This window comes from Choloepus didactylus, chromosome 18, assembly GCF_015220235.1.
Source record: "Choloepus didactylus isolate mChoDid1 chromosome 18, mChoDid1.pri, whole genome shotgun sequence".
Classification (NCBI taxonomy): domain Eukaryota; kingdom Metazoa; phylum Chordata; class Mammalia; order Pilosa; family Megalonychidae; genus Choloepus; species Choloepus didactylus.
In genome coordinates, this window is record NC_051324.1 from 38124261 (window position 1) to 38142594 (window position 18334).

Here is an 18334-nt window from a genome sequence, read left to right on the forward strand (position 1 = left end):
TGTTGCTTTCTAATGTTTGCTCAAAGTTGTCTTTAGAAAAGCAGATCTTAATAGGCCTCTTCCTTTGTCATGTGTCATTAGCCTTTCAGCCATTTACCTTAGGGCTCTTTGAAGGAGAGGGGGTGGGGGTGGGGGAAAACTTGTCACTTTGAGAGAAAGTGAGGAACTTTTATGCAGAGTTTCCAGGTCCCATATTTCATCTATTCACTCAACAGCATCAATAAAAACATTTACTTAGCACCTAATATGTTCTCAAACATGTTCTAAGCATTTTACATACATTAAGTCATTTAATCCACAGGTCGCCTCTGTGTGATAGGTATTTTGTCCTCAGTTTCCTGAGAGGTTAAATAACCAGTCATAGGACCTGGGGGAGGAGAGGAGAGAGTGGAGGAGGGTGGGAGGGAGGGAGGGACCTGAACAAGGTACAGGGGAAAGAGGAGAATGAACTGGGTTTTATTTGGATGGATGTGGATGTTTTGTTTAGGCACCCAGCATTTCAGATATTCATCTGACTGTCATCATTGATTTACTCACTGAGAGTTTATAATCGGATTAATTTACTTTATCTTTTGACTGCACCCCAGTGTGGTCTGTGAAAGCTGGCTTGAGAAGGGGCTTGTTTTGCTTGTGGTTAGAGATTTTGTCTGTCCTAACAGAAAGGCCCCTTCTAAGGATGGAGTGTTTGATCTTACCAATTAATTATATTCCTTGTAATAGTTGGAGCTAATTGTCTTTGAATACTTGTTCCAAACTTTTGGATATTTTCCTTTTGGAGACCAGGTGTTTGAAGTCTCATCTGAATTTTAAAGGTTGTTTTTCTTTTTAAGGAAGGGTTTGGGGAGCAATCAGGATTTCTGGTTTTGGCTTCTGGGTGGAGATAAAATTAGCCATTTTTCTCAAGGAAAAGGATACTTTTGAATCTCAGCTTTTCAGTAATGAGAACTGGACTTGACCTCTACTTCCTATTAGTGGGAAAACCCCACTCAGAGGTGCTATGAGAAAGATTGCAGAAGGGTTTTGAGAACCTGGGATAAGTTCAAGAGTCCAGCAATTATTATCATTGGAATAATAGTCTTCATTAAGTACTAGTTTTCATAATGTTAAAGCTTCATTTTCACCACATTTTGAAAGGCTAAGGAGGAGAGGCTATACGTGGAAGGAGGAAGACTCAGATGAACTGCAGAGACCTTGGAGTAAATGTATTAAGGCAGAAAAGAAGCAGATTGCATCTATTGAATGAAAATAAAAGAACATGGAGGGCCTAAGAACATAGAAAGCAAGAATATATAATGGTTTTGGTTTTCTAGTTAATTCCTTAGGTTTACATCTTTGTTGTGTCCCCCCCCTTTTTTTATTTTTCTAATGCCCTTCTTATCCTGCAGGTATATATATCTAACATCTGTATTTATCTATCTCTATATACAGGCTTCCTGAGTAATAATTTTCTTTCCAAAAGAGATTTAGGATGGGCATTTATCAGGCAATCTAGGGACCACTGTAGTGATTTAGCCTAGGAATTTATCAGAAACTTCGTTTTCTGTCCTCTCCTATCTTAGGCTGAACGGTTCCCCATGTGTTACCTGTTTCTACTGTTGATCCAAACTGCAGAATATCGCATTCATACCGAAGTCTCCAGGCAGAGATGAGGAATCATCTCTAAAATGAACCATACCTGCATTTTCCAGCCCCTTCATTCTGGCAACTGAGGAAAGAGTGGGAGGGATTATACATGTGTCGTGAATGGAAAGGAAACATGGACTGTCAAGTTACTATACCTTTTTAGTTTCTAGTACCAACAATTCTGCAACCATATTATTTTTATTATGTATGAATGGGGGAAGTTGGAGATGATGACCTTGATTAGAAAGTGTCTGGAGGGGAATGGAAGAGATGAGATATAAGAGACGGTTATAAAAGATGTTGAAGTCTTGAAATGTGGCCACCTGAGGAAATTTTTTAAACCAGAGTTTATAAAAATATTGCTGATATAGCCTACCCCCTCATTTCCCGCCAACAGGAGACTTGGATTGGAGACACTTGTTTAATATTTAGTTGTGTCTGATATTCCCAGTAGAAACTTCTACGTGAGAAAAGGAAAGAAAACGTTCAGGACATCATCATACAGTTCTTCATCCACAAAGTTCCAGTGGCAGTGACGCCTACGTGGAAGACTTGGAACTGCAGAGGCTGGGGTCACCTCAGTGACATCTATCTAATGCTGTCCAACCAAAAGTTCTATTTTTGTGTTGGGGGTGCGGGGTGAAGGAAGCGGACTGTACTAAAGGACTAAAATAATTTGTACTTTACTTGTTTTTAATGCTTTGGGTTTTTGTTTTTGTTTTTTTTGTTTTTTCTTAAGCAGGAGAGTGGTGTGTTCGGGTAGAATTTCACCTATCTAGAGTGAAGGGGAGAGTGGGGAAGCTAAGCCCTTCACCCAAGGATAACCCCGTAATGAAATTAAGCATGGGAAGTGTTTCTTTTCCTCAACTCCGGGAGGATGTGAGGCTGCACCCTGTGGGATTCCCAGTTTGAGTTGGAAGGCCACTCAGAGAGATACGCATTCCACAGCGAGAGTTCTGGGGAGTTTAGCCAGCAGGGGATGAAATACCAGAGGGGAGAGAGACTCGAAGTCGAATGGGGGTGGTCCTCCAATTCGGAGGTGGAGACTAGGCTGTGCAGAGGGGTTGATGAGCTGGTGGCCACTGCGGTCTGTGCCTTCCGCTGAGGGTCTAATAAGGACGCGACGCTGCTGGGCACCGTGTCTGAGTCACGGGAGACGGCCGGGCTGTGCCCAGCAGGCCAGCGCCAGACCCTGACGTCCTCCATCTTCTCTCCTGAGCTCCCCCTCCGCCAGCTGCCTGAGCCACGGACCGCAGCACCACACACCCCCGCGGGGGGGGACGCCGCGGCCCATTCCCGCCCCCGGCCCCACCCCGGCCCCCCCGCGGGGCCCCTGACCCCACCGCGGGCGGGTACTGGCTGAGCTCCGAGAAGGCGAGCCGGCTGCGGGGACGCCCAGAAGGGGTCCGGGCAACTGGGGGCGGCGGCGGCCGGGCTGGGGCTCCCCCCCCGCCCGCGCTCGCCGCCGCGGTGGTGCGTCCCGGAGGTTACCGGAAGTGGCCGCGCTCGGCGCTGCCATGTTGAGGAGCCGCCGCTGCCGCTGCCGCCGCCGCCGCCGCCGCCGCTTTGTTGTCGCCTCCTCCGGCTGAGGAGGCTCCCCGAGCGGGGGGGAGTGGGGAGGAGGGGGGTCGGCCGCCGCAGCCATGGAGGCCAACTGGACCGCGTTCCTGTTCCAGGTACTGGGGGCCCCCCCGGGGGGGGGCACGGGGGGGACAGGGGGGCCGGGCCCCGGGCGGGCGGGCGCTCCTCCTCCCCTCCCTCCCGGCTCCGCTCTCCGGCCGGGCCTTAATCCCCCTTTGTTTTTCTGCCCGCCCGCTCTGGAGGAGCGGGGCTGCTGAGGTGAAAGAAGGCGGCCTCACGGGGTGCGGGAAAGAGAGCAGGCCTCGGGGTGAACCCCGGGCCCCTTCAGCACACACACGCGCGCACACACACACCCTTCTCTCTTGCCCTGAAGGGGAAGGGAGGAGGCCGGTCGCTGTCACCACCCGCGGGCCCAGAGAAAAGAGGGCGCCGGGCCGCTGGATAGCGCGGGCCGCTCGGCCAAGGCGCGCCGTACCCGGCGCTGCACCGGGGGTGAGGGGGTCCGCGGGTCCTACTCTGAGTCTCCTTCCCACCGCCCCCCCCTTCATCCATCCTTCGCTCACTCTCCTTCCTCTTTCACCTCGTCCTCTCCTTTTTTTGTTGACTTTCTACCGCCGCTCCCCCCCCATCCGCGAGAATAGCGGGTGTCCCTGGGTTCCCCCGCCACTCCCCTTTCCCGCTGCCCCTCCTCTTGTTTACCCAGTTGGGGGGTGTTGCGAGTGTGTATCCCCCTCCCCAAACTTTTTTATTGGATTTACATTTTTTCTTTCTCAAGCCTCAGCCGAGCCTTGGCAGCTGACACCCTCTCCCTCCGTCCAGCTCTCCCGCCGTCCCATTCAGCCCGGGGAATCCCCCAGCCAGGCCGGAGCGGGGAAAGCGGTGGGGGCCGGGACTGCAGGAGGCCAGACTTTATCTCGGAGCTCTTTTCTCTCCGGTCCCACCTTGAACGTTTCTTCCAACCAAGTAGGGGAGACGGAAAGTGGGGAGAGCAAACAGAGTCCGCTGACAAAGCCCCCAGATGAATCACTCGTTGGGGTGTTGGTCTTCGCTTTTTGCAAGAAAGTTAAAAGTGACTGTAGCCGATACGTTGGCAATCTGTTTGCCTGTCCACCTTAGGTGGGGGACCCCTGTTTGAGAGACCTGGGCTGGAACTTTGTTTTTCCTCCTTTATTTCTATTTGCAAACGAAGCACTTAGTGGGCAGTAGTGATGAGCTCACGGGGAAACTTCGGAACCGGAGGAGGTTAGGAAGCTCGTCACTCTAAGTGCGTTCTTCCCGCCTCTCTGGGTTATTTTCCTTCTTCGAATAACTTCGTGAAATCCCAGACGCGTAGCTTGGGCTCTTGAGGACTTTTGGAACTAACCAGGAACGGATATAGAATTTTCAAAAAATTTTTCACCCAGCCACTTGGATCCATCCCAGTGAAATAAATATAGGGAATTGAGGATTTCAAACATTACCTATTGTGTATATCTGGTTTGTTGTTTTAAAACACATTCTTTCAAATGAGGGTAATTTGATTTTTTAAGTAGTTGTTGAGAAATGTTCAAGCTTCTTAAAGTTGAAGATACTCAAAATTATGGAACTCAAACTTCCCCCTTTTCTCATTCTGATCTAGTATTATTTTATTACACTTTGATGAGCTTGATAATAATGTGATAAAGCAACTTAAAATGCATGGGAAAAGAAATGATACATAACTAGCTGGCATCCAGGTTGGTGTAAAGGTGGCAAGTTCCTCTAGAAAAAGCTTTTGAATGGTCATTTAAAAATATGAGATTAATGGACTTCTGAAGTGATTATCATGTGATGGATGATTTAGATTTGCCATATTAAACCTGATGTCTGTAAACTTAATGAAGATTGGAAAAAAACAAGAGTTCTTTGTGTAAAATAAAAACATAGTCTTTGGAAAGGTAATTGAGAAATCTTTTGGAAATCCTTATTATTCTTTCCCTGGATAAATCTAATACTGAACATTTGTTGATCAATTTTTAAATTAGATTTTTATATTATATTTTTTTCAGCTATTAAAATCTTTTTTTCTACCTGATGGAGAAGTGTGAAACTAATATTTGATCCTGGGCTTGTCAAGGTGTGCAGTGAAAATTATTGGAAAACATAATTTAGAGCCGAGGAGAGTTGAATGGGTAAAGAGACTATTTCAGTCTTTCCTATGGAAAGGTATGAATAGATTTAATCAGTTACGGTTTTAAGTACTTTTCACTGGGGAAACTGAGAGTTAAACTTTCTTGTTTCCTGGAGCATCCTATTGAATTTATATTTTAAAACAATTTAACACCTGCTTGCTTTCCAGATAACCTGGTGGAAAGTGAAAGCTATAGCTGTTAAAATGTTTGATGAATGATTCTCCTAACAGGACATTCAAGATATGACTCACCCATGCTAATTTGCTTCAGTACAAAATCTTTTACCCTCTGGCACTGGAGATTTCATGGTGCTGTATCCTACCACCTTGGGTGATAAAATAACATTTCTGTTTTGTTTTTTGCCATCCTCAAAAAGAAAATTTGGGCAGGGTTAAAAAGCCTTACAGTGGAAAGAGATGGGAGATGAAATTGAAACTGATTTGATGATGCTAGTCAAAAGCCTACCCAGAAATTCTATTTTTAAAAATAAATCATTTTATTGAAGGCAGGCTGTGGTTGTTACTTTACTCTGTCTCTCCCCCAGAGAACAAGTTGGGAAAACACAGTTCCCCTCTTAGAAGGCTTCATGTAGAAGTGTGAGGATCCTAGGAATCCTCAGGGATTGATTCCTGTAGTGGTCCAGGCATTCTACAGCATTTCACCCAAGAAGCAGGGGCCTGGTGTGACCTCGTGTGAGAGTGAGCTTCAGCAGTGCTGTAAAAATACTTTATGTTGCCACAGACATCTGAATTGGTAAAATGGCAGTAAGTGTTTTTAGTACTCCATTGTACTAATGGTGGTTTAGAATTGAAAAATGCCCCTAAACTATAAGTCTGAACTTTGTCCAGAAGATTTGCATTCTCCATTATCTGATCTGTTAGCCTTTGAAATTATATATCTTGAGCTATCTTCAGCTATTAACTATTTGTATACTATATGGAAACTTGGGTATCCTACAGCCAGGTTGGAAAAGGGTGAAGATTAGAGTCCAAATTCTGTAAAGTTTGTACTACTATCACCTGGGTGGACACTGACAGTGACAGGAGCGCTATAAATTAAATTAAAAGTAATTCAGTATGACCATTAAGTATGGCCATTAAGTCCAGGAAGATACTAGTAAGTAAGCATATAATTTCTGAGAGAGCTTCCAGGACTCAAAGGGAGGTGAAATTAAAAGTATTAAATTAAAACTGGTAACTATGGATTCCACACCACTTAATCACATGGGAGAGACTAGTTCAAGGCTTAGCTATTGTGCTGCCATCAAGTAAACATGGAGCAATGTGCAGTAAATGTTTTTTATCCATCAGCATTGAATGGTAGATACTCTTTTCCATCAGTGAAGAAGCTATGTGTGAGTGTGTGTGTTGTTTTTTTCTCCTTGGTCAAGTTAGCTATAGGACTTGGGGTTATAGAGTGGGAAGGGTAAATAAGTGTTTAAAGCGTATGTGATGAAGGGAAGGGCCTCTCCTAGTATACTATATGCTTAAAATATTTGGAACTCTTACTTCTTAGTGCATGTGTCCTTTTAGGATTACAAAACTCAACCTTAGGGGCTTGGGCTCACTGTCAAGAGTTTCAAAAATAATGTTGGTAAAGAACAACATATTAGGAAGAACTATTTCAGGAATTTTTTCCATCATTTCCTAAATGTTATCATTATGGAGGTATGGAGAATTTTTGAAAGAATCAAAACCAAGAGAGTAACTGCTTATAAATACCAAGAACCTGATCCACAATGAAATTTTGATTTTAGTGCAGCTAAAGAAAATTTTCAGTGTCCAGCCCCCAGTTTTGGAGTGGAAATAGATGGGAAGCACATTGCAACAGAGCAAATATCTAACACTTTAAAGAAACCTACAACTACTGGAAGAAAATGAACATGAAAGGAATTTTAAATGCATTTTTTTTTTTTTTTTTGGTGATTTTTTTTCCATATTTGTCTTGGAGAGTTTAGGGTTTGAACAACTGGTATTGTTAAGGGATATAGCCATCTAGTGTAGGAATAAATGAACTGAGAAACAACGGACAGGTGTTTTGCTATGGGCTACCTTCACAGATGCCTTCCAGGTTGATTAATAGCAGATTTCATTTCAACCAAATCTTTTAGTAGAGTTAAATGAAAGCTTTAAAAGGAAACTTAACAACTAGCATATGTATTTAGAGTACCAGATTCCTTTCATCACTTAGCAACAGCCCCCTTGCTCAATCTCCAAGTTTTCTAATGGAAAGAGAGAGACATGGTGCCTTTCCTTTCCTAATTTGTAATAGACAGGTAGATGATTGTCATTGTGTGTGTGTGTATATGTGTGTATTTGTGTGGTAACTACAGTAAGGCTCTGCTAAATAAGTCTAGAGTGTAATTTTTTTTTGACAAATTATTTAAACTTGGTTTCAGCACTGACAGACTAATGCAAACTAATTTCATCAGCTGTTACGTCCTTTATGAACCAGGGTGGTGTGTAGTTTAGTTGTCAGCTGTTTGAAAGCAAAATCACTGTCAGCAACTTAGTCGCAAAAGGTTTGTGTCTGCACAGTGATTTTAAATGCTTTGTATTGGGAGCTGTGAGAGTAGAGCTAAGTGGTTGCTGGATCTCTGCTGAAGAGAGTAGTTTATAGGCTCTTCAACTGTTTCCTTTGGTCTCTGTTGTCTGGAGTATGTTGAATTTTGAAGGTCATTGTGAGAGGCTGAGTTTCTGAAGTGTAAATGTTTGGTTTTAGGCCCACGAAGCCTCCCATCACCAACAGCAGGCAGCACAGAACAGCTTGCTGCCCCTCCTGAGCTCTGCTGTGGAGCCCCCTGATCAGAAACCATTGCTTCCAATACCAATAACTCAAAAACCTCAGGCTGCACCAGAAACATTAAAGGATACCATTGGGATTAAAAAAGAAAAACCCAAAACTTCATTTGTGTGCACTTACTGCAGTAAAGCTTTCAGGGACAGCTATCACCTGAGGCGCCATGAGTCCTGCCACACAGGGATCAAGTTGGTGTCCCGGCCAAAGAAAACCCCCACCACAGTGGTTCCACTTATCTCCACCATCGCTGGGGACAGCAGCCGAACTTCGTTGGTCTCCACCATTGCAGGCATCTTGTCAACAGTCACTACATCTTCCTCGGGCACCAACCCCAGCAGCAGTGCCAGCTCCACAGCTATGCCCGTGACCCAGTCTGTCAAGAAACCCAGTAAGCCTGTCAAGAAAAACCATGCTTGTGAGATGTGTGGGAAGGCCTTCCGAGATGTATACCACCTCAATCGGCACAAGCTCTCCCATTCAGACGAAAAGCCTTTCGAGTGTCCTATTTGTCATCAGCGCTTCAAGAGGAAGGACCGGATGACCTACCATGTGAGGTCTCATGAAGGAGGCATCACCAAACCCTATACTTGCAGTGTTTGTGGGAAAGGCTTTTCGAGGTACTGCGTTTTGCTTTGCTTTTTTTCACTATAATATCAGTGAACTTCAGTTTTGTCTCGGTGTGATCTAGAAGGTTTATGTGAGAATAGATGTGGGCAGGCCTGTCTGATGAATGATACATAAATAAGTATTGGTGATAGATTAAAAAGTAGTACACTTCTAGTTCTAATTCCAGTTTGGTATGATTGACAAGTGGAGACATAGTGATTAACTTATTACTTCATTTAAGATGTGCCTTGGTGGACTCAGGCCTTTGTTTGGCACATGGATACTGCAGAACCACCAGGTTCCAAATCAGTTGGGTGATTTGATGTGAGGTTCATTCTCCGCGCAAATCAAAGGAATTTATTTCCTGAAAGCTGGGATGACCTCGGAGACGCTTGATAAAATTTTTAGGGGAATGTTTTTCTATTTTTCCTGTGGGCACTAACATTCACTAATTTTCATTTTTAAAAGCTTTTAAAGTTAAAATAGTAGCTGTTTCTGACAGGTGTTGAACTAAAACTTTGGATGTTTTGTAATTGTAAAGAATCAAGACCTAAAATGATTTGATGTTGACTAGGAGAGAAAATTAACAGGTAAAGGACTAAGACTTTTTTTTTTAATGCTAAGAGAGGTAAGGAGACTTGCATGGGAGGGAAGAGGGTCAATAATTCTGCTAGCTTTCTTCAGAATGCCCCATATCTGCCAAGTATGTAAGCATCACAATAAACAGCATTTTTCTGTGTGTGTTCCATTACATCTTCTGTTGAAACTCTCTCTTTCACAGGCCTGACCACTTAAGCTGTCACGTAAAACATGTCCATTCAACAGAAAGACCCTTCAAATGCCAAGTAAGAGTTAAAATGACTTATCCTTAGTGTAGCATTTAATGCTCATTATCCTGAAGTTCTGAGCCAATCAAATCTCACAGTTCTTGAATAATTTTAAAATCACTGATTTGAGTAAATATGGTCCATTTGAATTCTAATTTTATAAAATGTAAATGACAGCTTCTATTTCTGTGAGACAAGATCATTTAAAATTTTAAATGTGTTTTTTCGTTAACTACACTTCCCTTTCCTTGGGCAACAGCATTTTTTGTTACAAGAGAAAAAAATTATAGTCTGGCAAAGGTCATTGTATTTGAAATGAATAAAAGAATGAAGCACTTTGAATTAATTTCCAGATTGATGGTTGAGGTTGTTTTAATTGTGATAAGAGAAAATACTAATTTTTTCCCAAATATTATCACTTTATGGATTTTTATCTATGGCCAAATTGAAACATTTTCTAGTTTAAAAGCTTATTCTTGTTCTTGGCCTCATTTGACATAGTTGTGATAACAAAAAGAATTTCACTAAATCCGGCAACATCTAGGCATCAGTAATTTGGTTTGTTGCTGGAAGTCTTTTTGTACTTCTTTCAGTTACGTTTGCTAATGACTGATCTTATTAAGTAAATTATTTGAATTCTAAGAAAATTCCAACTGGAGGACCGAAGGTAGTGTTCAGTGGTTGAGTTCCTGATATGTGCCAAGCCTTGAGTTAGGCTCTTAATCGACCAGTAATCCTGTGAGGTAGGTATTAATAGCCCCATTTTACAGATAAAGATTCAGCGAGGTTACACAGTTTAGAAAATTGTGGAGCTGGGTTTAAATCTAGGTTTAACTGACTCTAAAGTTCATGTCTTTTCACTACTTTGTGTTGATACTTGTTTTTCCCCTGAAATGGAAGGGTCTAAAATTCACCAAGTGTTTTGGAAATTATGATTCTAGGTAACACATGCAATTAACACTCAGCTCAGTCTGCTTGCTAATATGGATAGGGAAATGCATAGAATATAACGTACTTTAAAATGAGTAGAACAGGATAGTCTATATTTAAAAAAAGTTTTCCTCCCTCATGCAGACATGTACTGCTGCCTTTGCCACCAAAGACAGACTGCGGACACACATGGTACGCCACGAAGGCAAGGTATCGTGTAATATCTGTGGGAAACTTCTGAGTGCAGCATACATCACCAGCCACTTAAAGACACATGGGCAGAGCCAAAGTATCAACTGTAATACATGTAAACAAGGCATCAATAAAAGTAGGTGACTCTTTAAAATTTTTATTTCCTTTGCATTTCAGTTTGATGGAATCTAGATGTTTTTATGACACATCAAAGGTATTTTCACTGTGTTCTCAGGATTATATTACCGTTCATCTTACACGTGTCCTCCTAATAGCGAACTGTGCAAACATGCATCAATGGAAAGATTATTTGGTGTCAGGAATATGCTTCACATGCATATATGCAAAACAACATTGGTAAACTCTCCAGTAATCTTGATTTCAGTCCTTACTCATTAATAACACCCATGTTAGAAGAACATAAGTTCTCCACAGCTATTTTTCAGTGTGTCCCTTCTTTTGGGGAGTTTGAATAAAAAGCTCTAGTGTGTTAGAATTGAGGCAACAGAACCCAAACTAGGAAGCTACATCTTATGCTAGGCAATTTTAACTGTTTTTATTTAAAGTTAGGAAGACCCTCAAATATCATTGTCTCCCAACTCTTCATTGTATTAATAACATGACCTTAATAAAAACCATAAAATTAAAGAAAACATTATTAAAAAGTTTGCTTTTCAAAGCCAAATCTGTAGAGAAATGAGATGTCATATCTATTTGAAGGCTTAAGTTCTTTGCTTGCTTAAATTCAGAGTTGAAGATACAATATTCTAGAGACTGTGGATGAAATTTAATACTTGCATTTACACAGGCTTTTTCTTCTAGAGGTTAGATTTTTCTAACCTCTAGAAGAAAGCTTTCTCCTAATTCTTTATTCTATTGCCTATGTACTTTATGCAGCAGAAACATCAAATTCTTAGAAAAAACAAAAAGAAACTTGACTAAAAATGAATGAGAAAGATTAATATGTTTAATTGCATCCATTTAGCTTCTCTGCAAGTACACTGAGTTTATTATCTAGTGTGTTGTACTTGGTTCACTTTACAAAAATTTATTTTTTGGTCAAATGGGTACGTTGATGAACATATTGAGTAGTCAATGCAAATATTCCCCAATTTCCATTTTAAAAGACATTAGCTTTTTAATATAGCAAAGATCTCTTTTCTCTTTTATAATTTTGTTAATTTATCTGTCATGACCAATTTAGATACAAGTGGCAAAAAAAGATGCCCTGTAATAAGAGGTATTGAGTCAAATGATAAAGGTCACAAAGGCAAGAGGAGTCAAAGTATCTAAGTTTTGGATTTTTAAAAAATGGCCATACTTTTTGAAGGTAAATGTACTGTTTCTGTTTTGTCTTTGGTGTAGCATGTATGAATGAAGAGACCAGCAACCAGAAGCAGCAGCAGCAGCAGCAGCAGCAGCAGCAACAGCAGCAGCAGCAGCAGCAGCAGCATGTGACAAGCTGGCCAGGGAAGCAGGTAGAGACACTGAGACTATGGGAAGAAGCTGTCAAAGCAAGAAAGAAAGGTAAGACGAAGCTTCCCGTGGTCTAGGAATAGCTTGAAAAGTATTTTAATTTACTGTGCCAAGTGATCAAAGTAGAAAATTTAGAGAAAGTAGCTTTATGGAAACGTGTAAATACCATAATGCTGGGAAATGTCTGGTAAAGTGTAGTTATTGGCAACAAAACTGTCAGGTAGGTTTTCATTACTAGAAAATAAAAATTGTCAGTATTTCTTGTCAGTTTCTTTCTTTTGATTTACTTTTACAGTTTGGAGCCAAATTTGGTCCCTTGCTATGCTTAGTTCCATTTTTGATGTTCATTTTGTTGTCAACATCCATGCATTATGGGCTCCTGTTTCTCTTTCTAAAATATTCCTACTTTTAGAGGTAGATAAAATATCCATTTTATTCATTTTCTCAGTGCTGTGTTATTTTTTGTTCCTTAGTGTTCTTTCTGCGTTATACTATTTATTACATTTTTCATACTCTTTAGTGTTGAATTTTCTTCTTGGTGGTCTCATCCTTAATCTTGTTCAGTCTATCAATGGGGCTGGTATTAGCTTACACGTTCTGTTGTTGTTTCTTTATTGTAAATGCTATAAAAATTGAGAATGGTTTTCTTTGTTCCCTTGTATACCTTATAAAGAATCAGTTGGACTATCAGTTTTTGACATAGCTTTTTGACTTACTAGTTGCACCTTGGTTTCTGGTGTGTTTTGCAGCCATTTCAAATAAGTCATTTTGTCAATGTATCATCAGCCACAGGACAAATTCCTGAATTCATTCTTTCCTTCTCCATCCCGGCCATGTCTTACTATTTTATTTTAAATGCGTTAGGAATCCCCTGCATATAGTAATTCCTCTATAATTCCTTTGCTGAGTAGTTTTTCCATCCTTTGCTTTTATATAGATGGCAGGTCCCTCTTAAATATCCTGTGCTTAGATAAAATAAAAGGAATAGCATCCTTTTTCATGTGTCTGCTAACATTGGAGGAAAACAATGCAGCAGTCTAAATAGGCTTTCCACCCTTCCTCAGGTGCTGCTCATTCCTGTCTCTCAGATGAAGATTTGTTGTAATTTTGCTACAATGTCTTGCATTAGGAGAAGGAGTGGAGAAGGAGGGGTGCAGGGAGGCAGAAACACATAGCACTATAGTAATTGCATAGGGGCTTGAAAGTGCATTATATACAGAATGTTTTACTTAGAGGAGGAGTAAAAGTGTTTAGCCAAGTCATATAGTAAAAGGACATCGTTAGATCAAAAAGAAAATGTGGAGGGGGAAGGGTACAGCATATAGGAGATTGAAAACTCCTGTGGTGAAAGCAGACAAATATTCTTAACAATGCTACTGTCTCAAAAGTGAATTGGTTTTCTCTTTTGCTCCTTCTTTCTTTCCACACTTTTCTATTAGGTATTGTATTTCAGTTTGCTTGAACAATAAGACTCAATTGTTTAGCTCATCTTCTGACCTCCATGAAACAAAATACTATTGTATTCCACTCATAGCATGAAACTCTCTGGAAACAACCACTGATGTTAGAAACCTCTGTATTTATGTTAGTAAACGTCACATCTTGGTAGAGGAGACTCCTGACATGAAAGATGAACTTGAATCAGCAATATCCCTTTAAATATTGAGCCTAGTGTTAGAGTAAGATGAGTTCCTAAACCTGGCTGGCAACCAGAATCATTATCTAGGGAGCTTTATAAAAATACATATTTTCCAAGTTCCATCTAAATTTCACAGTTGACTCTCCTGGGAATCCATTTTTTATAAAAGCTTGATGATTTTGATCATCAGCCAGGTTTGGGAATCCCTGATAATGGAGTATTCCAAACTTACTGGCCAAGTAAGGACTGCTTATTGACTGTTTGATGGCTCAAGGGTCCACATGAGGTGATTTGACCCACGTGTGGAACATTCGCACCCCTCCATCTTTAGTCTCAAATGCTTTTCTCCCTTTTGACAGCCAAGTCACAGCCAGCCCGCCTGTCTCCATCATGCTATTTTTCTGGCAAACCAGCAGGTGTTGCTGATTTTTGTGGTGGGGTGGGGGTATCATTTTTGCAAGAAATTTTCATAAAGAAGTGCCCAGGCTTTGCTGGATTCCAAGGATTAAGGTCTTCCAACTCACTGCAGGGTCTCCCTGCCTGGTTAGTACTCCCTGGAATGCTGCTTGGTGGTATGTGTAATATATGCAGTTAAATGATTCTAGGCATAAAGTAGGTGATAAGTTAACATCAGAAAGAGAAGATGAAATAGGAATGGGGAGGAGAACATAAACTTACTAAGGGATATTTTTTTTCCTCTCTTAACATAATTAAGAAATATAACCATAAACAACTAGAATGGTTTTTTTCTAAGACTAAAATAAGCAGATGATACTAAAATAGCTTGCGTGTCAATCCCTAATAGATTTTAAAAACCTTAACAATGTGGTTTCACCTCTGAGAAGACTTTAGAATACATACCATTGAGTATGCACACCTCTCTCTGGTACGGTGTGCCTAAGAGAAGAATTTTCTGATTTTGTATTATTGTGTAACCATAGGTCTAGCTCTGTGTAAGCAAGCTCTTTTCACCTGCTGATGGTTGGCTCTTCCCAGGAAAGTGTTTAGAATTCAGAGGAACTGCATGAAGTGGTAGTGAAAATACTTAGCCCTACTCGATTCTCTGCTGCCCCCCTCCCCCTTGCCTTGCAGAAGTAACTGATCTTCCTGCATCACTGTAAGGTAGGTAAGTAAATTTGAACTGAACTTGAAACCAAAAGTGCAAGGCTAAACAAGTGGCTGAAGTCCTTGCAGGAGCTATAGAGTCAGAAAGGAGATCTGCACACTGGAGTTCTCGGCCCCCAGTCTTGTGCTCAGAAGGATCCTCCCTTCCTGTTGACCACTTGCTTGAAACCTAATTTAATTTAATTTAAAAAGTGTTTGTCCTTTATTAATTAAAAGATGATTCATAAACTTTGTGAATTTTCTTCACTGTTTTGAGAGTCTAAAGGAACTTTTGTCTTCTTATTTTAGAAGCTGCTAACCTGTGCCAAACCTCCACGGCTGCTGCAACACCTGTGACTCTCACTACTCCATTCAATATAACATCCTCTGTGTCATCTGGGACTATGTCAAACCCAGTCACAGTGGCAGCTGCAATGAGCATGAGAAGTCCAGTAAATGTTTCAAGTGCAGTTAACATAACCAGCCCAATGAACATAGGGCACCCTGTAACTATAACCAGTCCATTATCCATGACCTCTCCTTTAACACTCACTACCCCAGTCAATCTCCCCACCCCTGTCACTGCCCCAGTGAATATAGCACACCCTGTGACGATCACGTCTCCAATGAACCTGCCCACGCCTATGACATTAGCTGCCCCTCTCAATATAGCAATGAGGCCTGTAGAGAGTATGCCTTTCTTACCCCAAGCTTTGCCTACATCACCACCTTGGTAAGCAGTATTAAAAAATCAAAATATGGGTTTAAAGTAAATATTTACCAGCAACTTATTTCTGGTTGATTAAAGCAAGAAGTAAACCTCGATGAAATTGGGAGATTTTATTACGTTAGTTAATAAGAATGTAGTAGCATTTTTTTCCAATTTGATTGGGATTGTTCAAAGTAGGGTGAGTATGTAACTTATCCCTGAACCACTTTAGTTTAATCAGAAATTCCTTTTAGCTAACAGCATTGCTTAAACAGGATATTAGTTGGCAAGATGAAATGCCAGAATTAAAACCAATCATAAAAAAGCAAAACCCATTTCAAAATAAAACAAAAACAGCATTACTGTTTCTAATCCCCCAAAATCGTTTATTCTAAACACTAGCAGAACTCTTTTCGCTAAACAAGGTGGATGGCTGACTTTAACCTGAAGTTCTAAATCCATGGACTGAGAGCTAGTGTAGAATTGTCTATGTTTATTGTTTTTATGAGTAAATACATGCATTGTCATAATAAAATGCATTTCAGAGAATATGCATTTTACCTTTGGGAATATGTTAATTTCAGGCAGCATTCCCTATGGGAAAGGTGATACCAGCTCTGATATGCAAAGCATATGATAATTTATCATTCTAACTTCAACATATAATAGGGATTGTGACCTGATATTTGGAGATGTAAATATTGCTTAGCATATTAATCCTGATGGACTGTAGCATTGTAGTTGACTTTTTAAAAAAATTAAAACTTAAAAAAAAAAAAAGAAGAAGAAGAAGAACCCAACCAAAATATACAAATTGTGTTTTGGTAAGAAAAGGCCACAAGTGACAGAAAAGTCAAGCATGCGGACAGGCAAGCTCCTGATGAATGGAGGCCAATGGGACTCTCCTATTCAGGAGCCAAGGAGTACTTTGGAACAGTTAAAATATATTGCTTTAAATTGGAAGACCCTGGAGGCACTGGGATGTGATATGCCCCTCTCTCCCAATCAGACCCTGTTGATGTTACAACAGGGACAGATGTGTTAGTTGCTCACTAGAGTTTATGTCTTATATTAAATTGTATACAGTTTTTATTCTAACCACTAACTAGGTAGTATGCCCCTTCAGAACAAGCAGACTGTATTTTTTTTTAATTTCCCCTTCCGTTTCTTAATCAAGTATTGTGCAGATTTGTTCAACTTTGTAAATATGGACATCACCTTTTTTTTTCTTTGAGAAAACACTTGTATCAGCTTTGTGGTATTTTCAGGGAGATAGCCGTCTGCACTCCCTGTGGAAACCCAGCAATGATTATGCACGTTGAGACGTGCTTTTTATTTCTTAGCAGGATGTTTTATTTCTGTACATAAAGTAGAAACCAAAAGCTAGGGAAACAGATACTTTATACCATCATGCCACACATTAATGTTTTTTAAACACTGTGTTTTAAAAAAAAAAAAACTAAGACCAAGACGCTCTGATTTTTTTTTTTTTAAGTTGCAATATGTTTGGGGTTCTTTTTTTTTCCTTTTTTAATCTTGCAGTTAAGAGAAATGGAAATTAGTTGTGTTAATCTTGCAGAATGTTTGCAGGACTGACTATCAAACTGGATGACTTCCGTTTATACCCCACTGTGTCAGTTCAAGCATCAGAATACCTTGCATCTGAGGCAGACTTCCTACATCAGGGACAGGTATCTGTGTGTCATTATACAAAACAGTTCTAGGGGGTTGAACTACATAGTAAAAAATAAAATAAATAGTACTTAGTGTAAAATAATTTTATAAATGATCTTTTGTACTTTAGGACATTAAATTGTACAACTTTTGTATATATAAAAGCTTAGGAACTTTCTGTTTAGCAGGAAGGCAACACATTCCTACACTTTTAATGTATATGTTTGTTATAATGTCCATGTAAACATGCCCTATGTTTGTGCCTTTTAATTAGTTTGTCTCAATAAACAAAATGTAGAGAAAAATATGTAGCTATGACTTTGTTACAATTGTTCTTATTCACAGTACAAAGAACGTTTGTTTTTACTACGTAGAGCATAATGTGTGGACTACTGGGAGGACTCATGTAGGGAAGGCCCATGCATGGCCCTGCTGAGGCCTGGATTGGGCGGGCGGTGGCCACATTTGGAGGAAGCCCATATTTTCTGGCATGCAGCCTCAGAACCAGGTTCTGGCTCTGCCTGCTGGGACCTTTCATCTCTACCTGGCTGGGCTGACAATCATGATCCTCCATGATTCATACAGCCCAGGCTTCCTCCATAATGGCATAAGGAGCAGTCCTCAGTGGGGGCAGGTGTGGGCCCTACCCCTAGGCTAGAGTATGGTCGTCTGAACCCTGAAAGTATTAGTTCTTTAAAAAAAACAAAAAGATATTTACTAGAAATGATTGTTTTATCAATTCATTGTATAATAAACAGGAGTGAGACTTCATTGTATGACAGTTAAAATACTATTTTGTATGCATTCTTTATTCACTTAAGAAGCTCGCCTGCAATAATAAAGTCACGTTGTGTCTTTTGGGAGGTGGAGAATTGATGGCAGGATGGCGGTGAGGGTGGGTCACTGCAAGAGGGTGACAAGTAGGTTGTGTAGTGAAATTCTCCTGTGTCTTGGAACTGGAATTCAGCTTTAAAGCTGATGAACTGATTCAACCAGGTGTTGAAGGCATGAAGGGCACTGTTCT

At 40.7% G+C, this 18334-nt stretch overlaps 1 protein-coding gene across 3 annotated transcripts; it reads left to right on the top strand.

Moving 5' to 3' along the window:
* The first annotated feature begins 2763 nt into the window (after positions 1–2763).
* VEZF1 (vascular endothelial zinc finger 1) lies at positions 2764–18098 on the top strand. 3 transcript variants are annotated; one of them, XM_037809370.1, is made up of 6 exons: positions 2764–3299; positions 8076–8770; positions 9541–9604; positions 10643–10844; positions 12074–12235; positions 15237–18098. In XM_037809370.1, exons 1-6 carry the CDS (start codon positions 3267–3269, stop codon positions 15662–15664), a joined length of 1584 nt encoding a protein of 527 aa, XP_037665298.1. In that variant the 5' UTR covers positions 2764–3266; the 3' UTR covers positions 15665–18098. The 3 variants fall into 3 exon arrangements, with proteins under 3 accessions (XP_037665298.1, XP_037665299.1, XP_037665300.1); XM_037809371.1 differs by having other exon boundaries at positions 2771–3299; positions 10661–10844; XM_037809372.1 differs by lacking the exon at positions 2764–3299 and adding an exon at positions 3603–6118.
* Positions 18099–18334: the final 236 nt, after the last annotated feature.